The sequence below is a fragment of the Pelecanus crispus genome, chromosome 7, assembly GCF_030463565.1.
Source record: "Pelecanus crispus isolate bPelCri1 chromosome 7, bPelCri1.pri, whole genome shotgun sequence".
Taxonomy (NCBI): Eukaryota; Metazoa; Chordata; class Aves; order Pelecaniformes; family Pelecanidae; genus Pelecanus; species Pelecanus crispus.
The window spans coordinates 15337916-15355390 of NC_134649.1; the positions used below are offsets into that span (position 1 = coordinate 15337916).

At 39.1% G+C, this 17475-nt stretch overlaps 1 protein-coding gene across 2 annotated transcripts in view; it reads left to right on the plus strand.

The window, feature by feature from the left end:
• UNC13C (unc-13 homolog C) overlaps nt 1-17475 on the plus strand; it is a 196520-nt gene that overhangs the window by 118519 nt on the left and 60526 nt on the right. For both annotated transcript variants that reach the window (XM_075713782.1, XM_075713781.1), the window contains one exon: nt 12480-12565. In XM_075713782.1, coding sequence (XP_075569897.1) covers nt 12480-12565 — 86 coding nt within the window. The remainder of the gene's footprint in view (nt 1-12479; nt 12566-17475) is intronic.

Below are 17475 nucleotides of genomic sequence, written 5' to 3' on the forward strand. Positions count from 1 at the left end.
CCTTTAAGATTATCCAGTCCAACCATTAACCTAACATTACCAAGTCCACTGCTAAACCAATTAAGGGTAGAGTAGCAATTTCATGTTTCCTGGCTTGGCGGCTGGATTATTTCTAATGAAAATAAAAACTAGGAATAATTAAGATTGGAAAGGGCCTCTAAGATCATCAGTCCAGTCATCAACCCAACACCACCATGCCCACTAAACCATGTCCCAAAGTGCCATGTCTACCCATTTTTTGAACACTTCCAGGGATGGTGACACCACCACCTCTCTGGGCAGCCTGTTCCAATGCTTGACCACCCTTTCCGTGAAGAATTCTTCCTAATATCCAATCTAAACCTCCCCTGGTGCACTGTGAGCCCATTTCCTCTTGTCCTATCACTAACTACTTGGGAGAAGAGACCAACACCCACCTCACTACACCCTCCTTTCAGGTAGTTGTAGAGAGCGATAAGGTCTCCCCTCAGCCTCCTCTTCTCCAGACTAAACAATCCCAGTTCCCTCAGCCGCTCCTCATTAGGCCTGTGCTCCAGACCCTTCACCAGCTTTGTTGCCCTTCTCTGAATACACTCCAGCACCTCAATGTCTCTCTTGTAGTGAGGGGCCCAAAACTGGACACAGTATTCCAGGTGTGGCCTCACCAGCGCTGAGTACAGGGGGACAATCACCTCCCTGCTCCTGCTGGCCACACTATTCCTGATACAAGCCAGGATGCTGTTGGCCTTCTTGGCCACCTGGGCACACTGCTGGCTCATGTTCAGCTGGCTGTCGACCAACACCCCCAGGTCCTTTTCAGCCAGGCAGCTTTCCAGCCACTCTTCCCCAAGCCTGTAGCGCTGCATGGGGTTGTTGTGACCAAAGTGCAGGACCCAGCACTTGGCCTTGTTAAACCTCATACAGTTGGCCTTGGCCCATCGGTCCAGCCTGTCCAGATCCCTCTGCAGGGCCATCCTACCCTCCAGCAGATCGGCACTCCCACCCAACTTGGTGTCATCTGCAAACTTACTGAGGGTGCACTCAATCCCCTCATCTAGATCATTGATAAAGATATTAAACAAGGCTGGCCCCAAAACAGAGCCCTGGGGAACACTGCTCATGACCAGCCACCAACTGGACTGAACTCCATTTACCACTACTCTCTGGGCTTGGCCACCCAACCAGTTTTTTACCCAGCAAAGACTACACCCGTCCAAGCCATGAGCTGCCAGCTTCCCAAGGAGAATATTATGGGAGACTGTGTCAAAGGCCTTGCTAAAGTCCAGGTAAATGACATCCACAGCCTTTCCATCATCTACCAGGTGGGTCACCAGGTCATAAAAGAAGATCAGGTTGGTCAAGCAGGACCTGCCTTTCATGAACCCATGCTGGCTGGGCCTGATCCCCTGGTTGACCTGCACTTGCCTGTTGAGTTCACTCAATATGAAGCGCTCCATAATCTTTCCCGGCACCGAGGTCAGGCTGACAGGCCTCTAGTTCCCCGGGTCCTCCTTCTGGCCCTTCTTGTAGATGGGCTTCACATTGGCAAGCCTCCAGTCATCAGGGACCTCCCCTGTTAACCAGGACTGCTGATAGAGGATGGAAAGTGGCTTGGTGAGCTCCTCTGCCAGCTCCCTCAGTACTCTCAGGTGGATCCCATCTGGCCCCATAGACTTGTGAGCATCCAGGTGGCATAGCAGGTCGTTAACTGCTTCCTCCTGGACTATGAGGGCTCCATTCTGGTCCCCGTCCCTATCTTCTAGCTCAGGGGACTGAGTACCCTGGGGATGACTGGTCTGGCTGTTAAACACAGAGGCAAAGAAGGCATTAAGTACCTCAGCCTTTTCCTTGTCCTCGGTGACAATGTTCCCCCCCACATCCAGCAAAGGATGGAGATCCTCCTTGGCTCTCCTTTTATTGCTGATGTACTTATAAAAACATTTTTTATTATCTTTTACAGCATTGGCCGGATTAACTTCTTGCTGGGCTTTTGCTTTTCTAATTTCCTCCCTGCATGACCTAACAAGATCCCTGTACTCTTCCTGGTTGCCCGCCCCTTCTTCCAAAGGCGGTAGACTCTCCTTTTTTCCCTGAGTCCCAGCCAAAGCTCCCTGTTCAGCGAGGTCGGTCATCTTCCCCGCCGGCTGGTCTTACGGCACATGGGGACAGCCCATTCCTGTGCCCTTAAGACTTCCTTCTTGAAGAAGGCCCAGCCTTCCTGGACCCCTTTGCCTTTCAGGACTACCTCCCAAGGGACTTTCCCAACCAGCATCCTGAACAGGTCAAAGTCTGCCCTCTGGAAGTCCATGGTAACAGTTTTGCTGCCCCTCCTCTTTACTTTGCCAAGAATCAAAAACTCTGTCATATCATGGTTGGTAAGCCCAAGACAGCCTCTGACCACATCTCCCACGAGTCCTCTGTTTGTAAACAGCAGGTCAAGTGAGGCACCTCCCCTGGTAGGCTCACTTACCAGCTGCATCAGGAAGTTATCCTCCACATGCTCTAGGAACTTCCTAGACAGTTTCCTCTCTGCTGTCGTAACTATGATAGTTGCATAATATCCGTAACTAGCTGCATAATACCCATCAGTCTCTGATTGTTATAAGTATGGAAACTAGCATGAGTTTTGATAGGAAGTTCAGACACAACTTGGAATTAAGTATACCCGTAGCCCATAAACACTAAATTAAAGTATACAAATAATGAAAACACATATTTTACTAAATGCTTAGACATAGGGAACAGAGAGAAGATTGACTCTACGACAACAGAAAATGCAAATCCTTATGTGGATTCACACACAGGAAAGAAACCCAAATTTTCCTTTATGTATAATTCTTAGATCACAGGCTTAACAATGCATAAAAGGACAGGATGTGCAGGCCAATACAATTGTGCTTCATTACCATGATGATGAGTGATTAACCAAATTGTAGAATAATGAGCTTAATAATGACTGTTAGGCAGATACTCATAATGCAGGGGACTGGAAGGAGGCTATCTCCTTTCTATGATCCTTTACAGCTTCCAGAGTTACAACACCTCTACTTTTGAGAGCAGATCATGGCTACCATTATCCTTTTAGAACAAATTATCTCAAAAGGAAAAGGCCTTTGTGCAAACTAGTCTTTATAGGAATGCTGTTAACTGTCCTTTCTCCAACTTTATGGTGGTTTGACCCTGGCTGGATGCCAAGTGCCCACAAAGCTGCTCTATCACTCCCCTTCTCAACTGGACAGGGGAGAGAAAATATAACGAAAAAGCTTGTGGGTCGAGATAAGGACAGGGAGATCACTCGGCAATTACCATCACAGGCAAAACAGACTCAACTTGGGGAAAGTCAGTTTAATTTATTACCAGTCAAAACTGAGTAGGAGAGAGGAGTGAGAACATGTGTACGGTGATGAAAAATAAAAACCAAATCTTAAACCACCTTTTCCCCACCCCTCCTTTCTTCCCGGGCTCAACTTCACTCTCAATTTTCCCTACCTCCTCCCCCTGAGCAGTGCAGGGGGACGGGGAATGAGGGTTGCGGTCAGTTCATCACATGTTGTCTCTGCTGCTCCTTCTGCCTCAGGGGAGGACTCCTCACACTCTTCCCCTGCTCCAGCCTGGGGTCCCTCCCATGGGAGACAGTCCTCCACAAACTTCTCCAACGTGGGTCCTTCCCACGGGCTACAGTTCTTCACGAACTGCTCCAGTGTGGGTCCCTTCCATGGGGTGCAGTCCTTCAGGAGCAGACTGCCCCAGCGTGTGTCCCCTGTGGGGTCACAAGCCCTGCCAGCAAACCTGCTCCAGTGTGGGCTCCTCTCTGTCCACCGGTCCACAGGTCCTGCCAGGAGCCTGCTCCAGCATGGGCTTCCCATGGGGTCACAGCCTCCTTCGGGCACATCCCCCTGCTCCAGCGTGGGGTCCTCCATGGGCTGCAGGTGGATATCTGCTCCCCCGTGGGCCTCCATGGGTGCAGGGGCACAGCTGCCTCACCAGGGTCTTCACTATGGGCTGCAGGGGAATCTCTGCTCCGGTGCCTGGAGCACCTCCTCCCCCTCCTTCTTCACTGACCTTGGTGTCTGCAGAGTTGTTCCTTTCACATATTCTCACTCCTCATTCCAGCTGCAGTTTGTGTCCCAGTGTTTTGGGTTGGGTTTTTTTTTTTTCCTTCTTAAATATGTTATCCCAGAGGCACTACCACTGTTGCTGATTGCCTCAACCTTGACCAGCAGTGGGTCCATCTCAGAGCCTGCTGGCATTGCTCTATTGGACATAGGGGAAGCTTCTAGCAGCTTCTCACAGAAGCCACACCTGTAGCACCCGGCTACCACAACCTTGCCATGCAAACCCAATACAAACTCGATGAAGAAGCTCTAGGACGCATACTACTTTTCTGACAAATGTGTGTCTCATATATTCCTTCAAATAGATCTCCTTCCTCTGAATAGGGTAAAAGATTTTGCAAAATACAGTGAAGTCTCTAATTCCTTTCTTGGGTTTCTTTCAATGAGTTTGATCTGAGAGGACTTGGGATTTACTCCAGTAACTGAATTTCTGGAGTACAGTTAAGATAGAGCTTAGGAAAAAGAGAAATAACTTTGCTTTTTTTCACCCAGACCTTTATCTGAAAACCAGGAGCATGAAATGCTGTTTTCATTAGAGTAAAAAATATGTGATAGGAGTCAGTGCTTATTTACATAAAGATGGACCTAGATTCTTGGTTCCATCTCCTTACTCAGAATGACCAGATGAGCAATTGCACTGAAGTATGGCACCCAGTAAGCTCCTTGTCTTCCATTTCTGTCACTGTCCATTTAAAAAATTCTTTAGGCTTTTTCTGCCTGCAGCTCGTGCAACTTAGAGATGTTATCTCAGTCTTTGATTTGCAAAAATAAACCCTAGACCATCCCACTGAGTTCTGACTAACCATTTGACTAGTTTCTTATGCAGTCCCACTCTTTTTACAGTATGAGGACACTTGACCTCTTTCTCTTGAGCTTGTCGGAGTGCTTGGCATGCCCTTTGGCTTTATTTGGATTAGTTTTTGAATCCAAGCCCCAGCTTTAACATCCATTAACATCTTGTGCACAGCATAAATCATGCTAAGAAATCATGCATGTCTGTAACTTGTTTAGAATCGAATAATAATTTCAGTCCTTTAGTGAAGGATGGTTTCTCACTGAGCTCGTTCATCTACAGATGAAGTTTCTCTTACATCAAACCTTAGTAAGAAAAGAAGAATCAGCCCTGCATGTGACTAATTGTTGTGTATTTTGTCAGAGAACCAGAGAACTTCCACACTAATCTAACTACCTGAGTCTGTGAAGAAATTGACTATGAATTATTTAAATATTTAAAGAATTTAAAAGACACTTCTTGGGGACTTGTTTTTTATTTATATTTTAATGCTTTGAGTAATTTTTGCTTTCAATTGTGTGTGTATTTTTATATATGTCGGAATTTGCCTTCAGTTGTGGCCCCAAATGCAGATAAGTCAGTGGTGAGTGCTGCAAACTGTGACATACGACTTTCTTGAGCAGTGTCTGAGTATTCTATGGGAAGGTAACTTTCAGAGAAAATAAATAGAATTATATAGCTTCTTTTGTCATTATTCTTAGCCAGAAAGATATATTACAGTTGAAAAAAACATTACTGCTGCTTCTGACATTTGGAAACAAACACAAGATGTGGCATAACTATTTATAGCACAAATTAAAAGTTGTACGTATAGTTGTCAAGTACTGATTTTAGCATTACAACATGATGTCAGGAAGGAATGTAATATAACATGGAAGTTATAAGAAGCTGTCTTTCTTTTTAGAATAGTATTTTTAGGGTCCTCCAAGCAGTTTTAATGGTAGCCACAAATGTCAAGCCTAGGCTCTTTTCCAAATAGGCTTCTTTACCTATAGGTGTATAGATGTTAGAATTAGAAGATTAAGAGGGTATTGAAAATACTAAATATACATAATATACTTAGAAGCAAACCCATATGAACAGATTAATACTGAAGAATAATAGGCATAATAAAATCTCAGTCATGTTCTGCTCTGCAGGTTACTCTTTATTGTATATGTTCCTAACATGAGCATTTTTCATATTGCTGATTATTCAGCCTGTCAGTTTAGTCAGACAATGACATATGGCTGATAGAATACTAAGTGCATCTCTCTGACAAAGTGCAAGCTGAGAACAAGGGAAAAGTAAGCTTTTTGGGAGCTTGGAGATAAATATCAAATGTTAATCAATCACCTGGAATTTTCTATTCTTATTTATTTCATATTTTCTCTGAATATTCATGTAGTAGTATGTGTATATATATTTATATATATGTATGTACACTAAAGCAAACTAGAATCCTGTCCTGGTTGGGAAGAGGGCTCAGAGGATGATTCAAAAGCTTAAGTTGTCTTGCTGACTGACATTCATCTGTTGTAGGACCTTGAGCAAGTAACTTCTGCTTTGTCTCCTTCCCCATTCTCTGTCTTGTCTTTTCAAACTGTGAGTTTTGAAGGTCAGTGATTTTCTCTTACTACATATTTTCAAGTTCCCACATAGGGATTTCTTAAACCTACCAGAAGCCTCTAAGTGCTACTGTAATGCAAATAATAAATTATATATTATTATTATTACATGAGTAATCTTAGAAACGTGAGTACCCAAATTAAAGTAAATGTGACTACTCATGCATAAAGATATCTCTGAGGAAAATTGTGGCAGGAGTGGTGCATACCGTAGCCATAACAATTACACTTCGCCACAGGAAAAAAAAAAGGCTCGCACTTGTATATTATACATATATACATAAAGTCTTCATCAGTATTCTGCAGTCTGAGGTTGTTCATGTGCCCTTATATTCTTAATGAAATGCACAAATGGTATAACAATGGGGTAGATTGTTTAAAATACATAGTAAAAGTTAGGGAGATTAAAAACAGGTATGTTAGTATAAATTGTGAAGTAGACATGACACGATTTTTAGCCCTTCCCTTAGATAAGGTACAAACCATGCAGCAAGTAATGGAGACGAGAAGCATACTGTGAAAATTGCCAATATTGTCCAGTAACTCCTGGCAGATGGTAAGCCACTAGAAACATTCTTGATTCTTTCGTAGCAGAATAAAGACTGGAAAAAAGGCCTGCAGGCATTAACCAGCTTGTCACTGTATGACAGATTGCTTCACAACAATCAAATCAACAAAAATGAACAGAATATTCATTGAAATAATACAGACATTTCCCACATAGTTCACACAAACAGTCCTGCTGGTGGAGTTAAATGGAACATTCCTTTCAAGCTTGTCATTTTACAGTTGGTTTCTCTACTTACTCTGGTAGGACCGATTTGTATTGGCATTTGTACTTACCATAGAGATGCTGACATACGTTTGACATTAGATTTCAAGCACCAAGTCAGCCTGCCCTCATCACACCTGTGTTGGAATGAGTAATGCTGCTCCTCTAAATAAGATCTGCAAAGTCATTATCTGTTTGACACCGTGCAGACAAGGTAGATCATGGTGTCTAATGAGATTTACTATCACTGGCTTGCACCTTAAGTCCTAACAGTAATGTAGCTGAAAGAGGAAGATATCTTGCATTATCAGCAGCAGGGAGGTCAGTGGACTTTTGTTCCATGCCCATCAGCACAAGGTCTGGGATGTGGTATAAGAAATATCTAAAACATTGACTGCTTGAAAGGTGCCACCTCTGCTACAATTAGTGAAGCTGAACCAGCTTCACTGATAGATCCTGTGGGATTTAACTGAATGAAGAACCTCACTTCTGACACATTTGGGAGAAGTGTGGAAGGAAGCTTCTGTTTCTGATGCGCTACATTTAACAAAGTACATAAAAAAATTTGCCTATTTGAAGTTCTACGAGGCTTTAACTTATTTTCTTGAGATCTATTTTAGTATGCCCACACTTGCATAAGAACTCTGTCAAATGGAAATGAAGTGGATAATTGAGACTTTTGCGGATAATTTGACATGTTTTAAAACACCTATTTCAATGGATTTCTCTTGGGTTTATATTTAAAATACATAAGTGATTGTTTGATTTGAATAAGAAATTAGGCAATCATTTGGATTTCAATTTTTTTTTTTAATCTGTGGAGATTTCAAAGATTTTTTTATTTATTCGGGGGTGTTTTTAATTGCTTCTTTTCAGGCTTTGATAAAGGAGCTCTTATAAACCATGACATTTGTTACTAAAATTTCATGCAACGGAGGAATGTTAATCAAAACACAGTACTATGAAAAGCTCAGCTACCATTTTAGCAATTTAAGCACATTAAGAAGAGACCGAATCCTGCTGCCCTCATGAATAAAGCTGCTAGTGCAGTGAGTTGTATTTTGCATAATAAAATACTGGGCTGCATTCGGAAGACCACAACCCACAGGTTGAACAAAGTGATTGCTTCCTTCTGGTTGGAACCTATGACACTGCATTTGGATGGTTATTTCCAGTTTTGATTCCCCATTACAATACAGACATTGTCAAACTGGAGAACTACAGTAGAGGACAACCAAGATTAGGGGGATGGAATATGTGATGTGTGAGGAGAAGCCGAGGGAGCAGTTTGTACATCCTGAGGAAAACACAACTAAGGGCAGTGCTGATTGCATTCTTCAACTTCCTAATGAGTTGTTATAAGGAAAAGACAGAGCCAAACCACTTCCAGAAATGCACAGTAAAAGGCACAAGCACAATTTTCAGGTAGGGAAACTCGTATTAGCTATACAGGAGCAAATCCACATTCCACAATGAGAGAATTCAAACACCGAAATATGTTGCCCAGAAAGGTTGTGTTATTTTAATGTTTGGAGGTAGTCAGAATTCAGCTGTACAGGCCCCAAGCAACCTGATACTGCTTTGAGGTTCTCTCTGCTTTGCGCTAGACGACCTTCAGATGTCCATTCGAGCTTAAATAGTTCAAAATTTTTATAAAAATAACTGCATTAGCTCAGAACAGAGTCCAATCTATTGTCCATGTGGTCAATACTGGATGCATAGACAAAGAGTGTATTGCAGTCATCGTTGCTATCCTGGCCTATAATGGTTGAAATTATTATATTTTAATATAATATTACAGCCTTTCATGTTAAGGACAAAATTCTACTCCATCACAATTCTGTGACACTTGTTGACACAGGTCTTAGCTTTATTTCCCTTTCATTGATGTTCAGAGAAAATCTTTTGAATGCATGATGTATTCTGTCAATCCTGTATGCTTTGTGCAATTTTCATTAAAAGAATAGCTAACTGAAATTACTCATAAATCTTACTTAGATAAACGTAAATATATACTAAGGGGGAAAATCTAATCCCAGGGTTTTGATACTAGCAAATGCAGAAATTGGTTGAAAAAATAAAATTATTTAGAACTTACATTCCATTTAAGAAAAAGTAATTAATGCAGAAATGCTATATCAATTACATTCTGATAAACTCTGTCCAATCCTCTTTAAAGTAATAATACTTGAAAAATTTAAAATCAAATTGTCTATACCATACAGCATTAATGTCTCCATGCAATTCATTTTTCAACCATTATAGTTAGTATGTATATGAAAGGAATTTTAACAATGGTAGATAACAGCTGTTTATTTCTGAAATATGTTTATAAGTGCTAAATTTTTTTAATAAGCAGCTTGTGGCTAATTAGTTTTGTGATACAAGATGTTGCACTGTCTCAACAGTACATCAGTGAACAGGATAAAGAATGCAGAGCAGAGTAGTGGAATAAAGCTTATTTTCTTGTGTCAACAAAATTCATATGAATGACAGGATAAAAGAAAGCCATGAATCAGATGTGAAATGGTTAATTCTAATGTGTGAAAACAATGTTTGTTACAGTTTCCATTGTGCATAGGTGTCTGAGCTGGGTGGAGCCGCAATAGCAAACATCCAAGCTTGTGAAGGCAGTGTTGAAAACTAGAAGTTTACTTTGCTTATGGGATTCCACTTAACCGCCAGCTCTGATATGATTATTGTTCATAAATGCAAAAAGTGGAAAAGCAATGGTATCGTTGTGTGGAGAAGGGGCTGGAATAGTGCTAAAGCCAGAGCTCTGTAATTATAATGTGACAAGCAAGTGGTTTTGCTTTCTGAATCAGGATTAAATTATCTGGAAGTCAAACTATTAAACTGTAGGAAACTTTCATGAAATAAAGTCTATTTGAACCCTGGCAAGCTATGTGATGTCATTTCCAAGCATGTTAATGCTTGGAGAAGTGTATTTTATGGCTAATATTGCAACACAATGAGATCTGCAGGCATATTAGGTACCTAGTTCATTAACAGGTTAAGTCAATTTCACTGGCTGAAAATGTTGATTAGGTTAACTGTCCATATTACATTACTAACCTACTTTGGGCAGCTTTAAAATCTGTTATTTGAATCTCTGATGAATACACCTACAGATATCATAGCTGTCATGAAGCAAATTAATTACATGTGAAAAGTAAAAGTTTTATAATAAAACACAGTGGGCTTTCTGTTGTATGATCATTTTTGCCACAGTAATCTGCTAAGAGGTTACTGTGGTGGATAAAATGTATACAGGATGTATGGGAACAGCAGTCAATCGTATCCATCTAATGATAAAATTGCAAATATCCATACCCTAGGCACTGGGTGGAGGGATTTCATTGTTATGTCCAGTTGACTGTTATTCATTAAGTTTACATTTCTCAGGGACACAGAAGCTGGTATCTGTGGGCATCAACTTTAGGTACCTAACTGCAGTCAGGTGGGATGAATCGAGGACACTGTGTAGAACTACAGTAATTTAAACAAATTCATGAAAACATAATAGTAGTTTGTGTGTTCATGTGTTTTCACAAGTTAAAATGTATACACAAATATATACCACTAATCAAACAAATGCATTTTTATCAGACTTGGCCTTGCATTATGGCCAGCTTTGCATTATGGACAAAAGACAGTGCCAATATTAAATCAACTTTTAAATGTTTCCCCAGAGCAACATTGTCAAAGTTCAAGTATGGTGCTAAGAGAGCACTCAGACTGGACTGGAGGTAAAGAAATTAAGGCAGTTATAGTTAAAATACATTTGAGCTTTTGAACAACAATTAATTTTGTGTTAACAGTATTAATAGAAAGTTCCGTAATTGAGCAGCCGTTAGCATAATGAAGGCATATCAGTGATCTGAGCTAGCAATTGCTTCATGTTAAAGTGACAGAGCTAATGAGCTGTTTAAGTACTTTTTCTTTGCAGATATGATCAGGGTCAAATGTGTCCCTGGAAAGAATTCTGGAAAGAATACATTACTTAGATTATATTGCTATCCTCTTAAAGTTGCACATCATTCTCATTCTTTCTTTGGCAATAAAAATTTTAAAAATTCTTACATTTTTACAAAAATTATTGCAGAATATTTTCTGAATTTGATTAGTGCTTCAATAAAAGGTCAAAATGCTTCAGATCAAATTATCTGCTAGAGTAAAGTGGCGTAATAAACTCAAGACAAAAGCCATACATCTCTGTGTGTTTCCTCATGAATATGGTCTTTGGTGATTTTATGTATTCGTGGTGAACTGATAGTGTATTGATATGGCTCTCACTTCACAGCTGTAGTATAAACAGTTGTTATACCACTCAGAGGTTCTGTGCAGCACTTCCTGCTCTTTAGCTGCATGACCTGCTTTGGTCTGCTTCTGTGCCCTGAAAACTGCTCATATTAATGTCAGTCCCACACCTGCGGTAAGGACAGACTGGTGTTTTGTTGGGTTTTTTTTAAAAAAGGACAGACAAATAGCTCTCCTTTTAAATATGATGTGAAACATGCAGTGTCTGTCACTAAAATGTCAGCTTTTGCTAGTAGCTAACAGTGAAGGTGGTAACTGAGAGATTAAAGCTTTTCTTTTACATAGAATAAGAAGCAGCTGGGATCTATGAAAAAGTTGTGGAAAAATAGTTACTTAGTAACAGCAAAAAATATCTAAAAAGGACTGTTTTTCAAAGATGACATGAAGCATAAGACCAAAACTAAAAGTTTTAATCAAAACTATGCATTTTTCTACCTTTTATATTCTTTATGGTTTTACCCGTACTTCAAGGTATATTCAACTAGTATAAAGCAATATAGCTTCACAGACAAATTCAATATTTTCTAGTGCAATAAGGCAATTAAGGAAAACCTGTAGCGGCTAAACATCTGAGCCAACTGTTTCAGATTTTTCATAAGCCTTCTGATTTACCTAAAGTTGAGGAGTTATCTGCAAGATAGATGGATGTTTCTTGATTTAAAATGTCATGTGAGGGAATTGGTGCAACATTTAACTAATTACTTAGGCCTCTGATATTAGACTAAGGGAAGTTTTTATTTGAAGATAGGATGGTTCATATAATTGTACAAAACACAAAATACAGCAAGTGCATACTAGGGGAATTATTTCATGGAAATATTTGCCTTTCTGCCGTGCAGCTGTAAGCATAATTTCTAGCAGCAGGTGAACTGATGTAATGTGATTGATTGCAGGTTCCCTCAAGAGCTGAACATGGGAAAAATCAGTGCTGAAATCATGTGGACTCTGTTTGCCCAGGACATGAAATATGCTCTGGAAGGTAATTAGAACAAACTATTAATTACACTAGAGAGTTCACCAAGACTGATTGCCACTGCAAATCACACCTGGCGTCAGATTTCTGTGGGTGGTAAGAGTTTTCTGACATATTTGTTTAAGATATTTCATAGGTTAGTGAAAAAGAAGCATTGTAAAGGAAGAAAATCATTGCACTGGGACTATGTGAAGTTATATGTGGAAGAAGGAGACAAACTGTAACTTGAAATGCTACTTCTTATTACCTAAATCTGACAAAATCATCAGTGTCCAAAGAACCACAAATATGCTTCTTACAGAGCATTGTAGGCATTCCATTTTTTCTTACTAGCTGAAAATTGCTAACTTGCCCACAAGAAACATTTGCAGAATGAAGTTACGGAGAAAACACACACAGATAATTAAACCATTTTTGTGTTCAAAAGGCAGGTTGTATTCATTCTAGTTCCAACAGAATCAAATGCAGTTTCCTTTTGTTCTTTAAGATAGTACTGTGGTTAACCATAGGTAAAATATACTTTTTTTTTCTGTAGAGCAGATAATCTCCAATAATGATTTCAAACCCACTCATTAAAATATGGTTATTGCAGAAAACCAAGTAAAAATACCTGTGTGAAACTTTTTGAAAAATACTCAAGAGAATAAATTAAGGAAACAGTCTTAATTAATGATAGAAATATTGCCAGCCCATATACATGTATTCACATGAACTTTTAGATCATTATTAAAATCATGACTTTTGAAAGTACGTTCATCAAACTCTCCCTAACTAGTATTTATTTTTGCAGAGCAAAAAATGATGGCATTAACTGAACTTCACTGATTTTCTTTACCTATTAAACAGATTTCAGGTTTAAATGTGAGGGAAATGCAAGAGGATCTTAGTTCCCATCTGACATCAAGAATATAGCTAAGATGAATTGGAAGCTAAATGGGTCAAATCTGAATTTGATCAGTAAACTTTTTTTTTCATTGTAAGATAAGTAATAAAATGCATTATGTTGGTCTTGTATGTATACAATCTTTATGGAGTTTCTCTCCAGAAAAAAAAAAAAGAAGTAAGGAAAAAAAAAAAGTAAAGAAAAAGTATATCAGAAACCAATTGTAAAGCTGTCAGTGCAGTTTATAATCTCATGGTCAACCCCAACATGATGTGAAAGGAATTATAATATAGAGCACTGTTTTTTAAAAACAAAAGAATCTTTTTCTCAACCTTTTATAAAAAAATGTTATTCAGAGAAAGAAAGGATTTATATGCTAGACATTTTTTTTTACTTCCACAGTAGCAGAAATAGCTAATAGTGATTTTTAGGTAAGCAAAACTCACATTGTCTTCTGTCATGCCTGCTACTAACTATAGACCAAGTCTGCCAGTGGTGAAAATAAGTATGAGGCTGGATTTAAACAACAATGCAACTCAACAGGCATAAAGGATTAAAAAAACCAAAAACAAAACCAAAAAACAAACAGGAATATTTGAAGATTATTTTCTGTATTATTTGCTCCAGAATGTCTAATGCTATAATATCAGTGTGGTGGTACTTTGATGATACTGTAGATTTTTATGATGATAAAGAAAAAGGGAGAAAAGATGAGTGACTAGAAGTGCTATTAATGGAAGAATTATTTTGTTCATCTGCTGTTGTGTTACTTTATTAATTATATTATTTGAATGTGGAATTTGCACACTAAGCACAGCAGAAGAAAAAGGAAGGAATTAATTACTGAAGCAGTGATTATAATATGTAGAATAACAACAGACAACATGAGAAATCAAATCTAAGATGTGGGTAGGAGAAGAGATGTTCAAACTCATTTGAAGGTAGTGTTCTATAGTCACGTCAGAGTGAATCAAAAGTACAAGTTTGAGAAAGCTAATGTCAGGCAGATCATACTTTGAGAGTGATCAGTGAAGTCAAAAGCTACTAAGACCTGAGAAGCATGAAGACCAAATGAAAGCCACTATTTTGGGTTAGAACATATTCCTGGTTACATCAGTGAGAACAATCATATACCTGGAAAGGCTGTAAATCAGGAACAGGTATCAGAAGATGTCTGTTCAGCAACTCAATGTTGTGATTGCATTTATAGGTAGCTAGCACAGATTAATAAGAATTTCTAATAGCCATTATATTGTCATGCTTTCATAACTTTGAATGTATAGTTATACTCTGCACACACACATTCCTGAGCACCCCAGTGCTTGTAGTGTTTTAGCCATTGAACTATAAACATTCTGTACTGGAAGAAGATAATTCACAAAAGATAATTCACTCTATTCGCTAAGTAGAGTGTACTGATCTCTCAAAAGGCAGCTTCAGATCAAGCTGTGGTTTCTTGGTTGTAAAGAATACAACAGGAAACTCTTGAGGAAGAGTTAGTTATGCAGTATATGAAGTGTGGACGGTTGAGCTGGATCAGGACTTTGAAACATATTAACATTAATATCCTAATTCTGCAGAGAGAGATAGAGAGGACTCATTAGGAAGCAGTTGACTTTCTATGTCTATCCCAAACCAGCCCCTGTGTATGGTGTCATCTCTGTGTTGCTGTGGATACTGTCTTCCTGGCAGTATTTACTGAAAGTAAATGCCATTTCTGTCATTAGAAATTCTAAGTCACTCCCACAATCAGTAGTGAAACAGTTCCTGTGTATAAATAATAATTAAAGGAAATTGAAATAAATTATAAATTATTATAAATATACCTAATTTCATCTTCTATGGTTTCATTCCTAAACAGGAACCTCAATAAATCTAGTCACAAAATATAGATCAGCATGCTGTTTCTCTCTCCAGCTTTGCTGGTTTTTAAATCATTAATTCTTTCCATGGATATTCTACAAACTGAGTTTGATTCTCCGGTTGTTAACGGCAATACAGTTTTTTGCTTCAAATTCTACAAGATTAGAAGCAAGCTCTTAAATATGGTCACACTCCATCCTCATGGTTTTAATGGAGTTCATTAAAATGCATTGCATTCTGCTATGCCAGTCTTGCCTTCCAAGTTATTAACATGGGCTACCATCTGTTTATATGTAGTGTCCAGGGCTGTGATTGCAATCTTTGCCTGATTCAATTTAGTATTAATCTCCTGAAGCAGGATCTTTTGTGTTATAAAGTTGATTCCTTTCTGCATCCAATCAAGAAGCAATGAAATAGTCCAACATCATTTGCCAAAGGATTGCTGATGTGATAAAAAAGGTTAAATTAGCTCATCCAAGACCCTGTTTCTGTTTTTTCCCCACTTTATATATTCCCAAATATATCCAGCCACTCCCATCAGCTTCAATTCAGGAAATGAGTATAACGTCATTGTCTAACAGAAGACCAATACTGGAACATCCAGTTTACATTCCTTTTTCCTGACAGCAGTTCAGAATGGCTGTTCAGGCTATGTCCTCTCACTGTACAGCTGAATGCCTCCTGTATCTGCTCATGGGACGTATGGAGCTACAGGTGCTGCTCTTCAGCAGTGCTGCCTACCTCCTTTGCAATAAGAGCCAATAGGCACCAGCAGTCATTACACCCCTCTGCCTTGTCTGCTCCCTTGATTCTTGCCCAGGACAGTCTAGATAGGAGGCTGCTGTTGTGATATGGAGAAGACAGAAGGAACAGCAGCTTCCATAGCAGTGGCCTTTTGCTGGAGAAGAGTATAGTGGCTGCACGTCTCTATGAATACCAAGGCAGTGTATTTGTATGTGACAGGGTAGATAGCTGCTGTCAGGGGAAACAGCTCGCTTTTGGGGTGAGGGAGGAAAGGACATCCCAAAGCACAATTCAAGCCTCCACAGCTGCCAAGATCAGGGCTACACTGTGCCAAGCTGACATCCCTTGCAAACAAAACTGTACTGAAATCTGGTATTGAGTTCATAATTTCATTCTATATTTTCTTCCATTTTAAATCAATAACAATGTTCAGCCTTTGCATAGTATTAAAAGTTTTATGCAAACTTTAACAAATTAAGTCTACACCAGTTCTAATTTTTTTCTGATCTAAGGAGCTTGGGATTATTTTCATGTATAGATTTTGCATGGAGAAGGCATCACATGTTTCTCTTTGAGAACTGACTTCATTAGATTTGGCCTTTTGTTTTTTTCTTCTTTGCAGGTTATTCATGAAGCAACAGTGATTTGCATGATAGTTTATACATTGTTGTTTGGCTTTTAGTTTACATAAGCATATCTGAGCTTATAGGATGTTAATATTTTTGTACTGTCTGGACCTCAAATTATTCTGTATTTATGGTACAAACAAATGAGAACAGAGAGAGAGTTTCACCAGCAGTGCAAGTGATTTGTTACTGACATCATATGGTAAGAAATCTTTTCCTTTCAAGTATGAAGATGTGAAAGTTAAAAGATGATGAGAGAGTAATAAGCTGAAATTAGAGATACAATTACAAAAGTATCTTTTATTCTATGTCCTCAGAGATATCTTTTTCAGATCTTTTGCATCTCTAACTTTTGAATAGGTCAGATCAAATGTCCAAAGCTAACCAGTGTGTTAGAAAGAGAACATTCTAATTGCTGTTATTATGATAATCTAATTCTGGTCGCAGCCAGAAGTCGAGACCAGGATCCGGCCAGAACTGAATTAGCTGCTGTGTAAATACAGCAATAGACAGTCTCAATCCTGCAGAGCTAAGATTCTGAAGTGTCAGGCCTTATAAAAATAGGAGAAGAACAAGAGAGTCATTACACCATTTTATGCATTTAATGTAGGTTTGCTTTTTAAGTTTGCTGTTGTCCTCAATGTATAAGCAGATATCATCTTCCTGTTTCTCTGACAGATTCCTCTTTCATGACAGAAACCAATGAAGTGATTTGAAAAAGAGGCAGGTCTCTGAGTTGATGCTGAGCACAGAGACAGCATAGAAAAAAAACAAAAAGGCTAACGCCTCCCAGAGAAAGG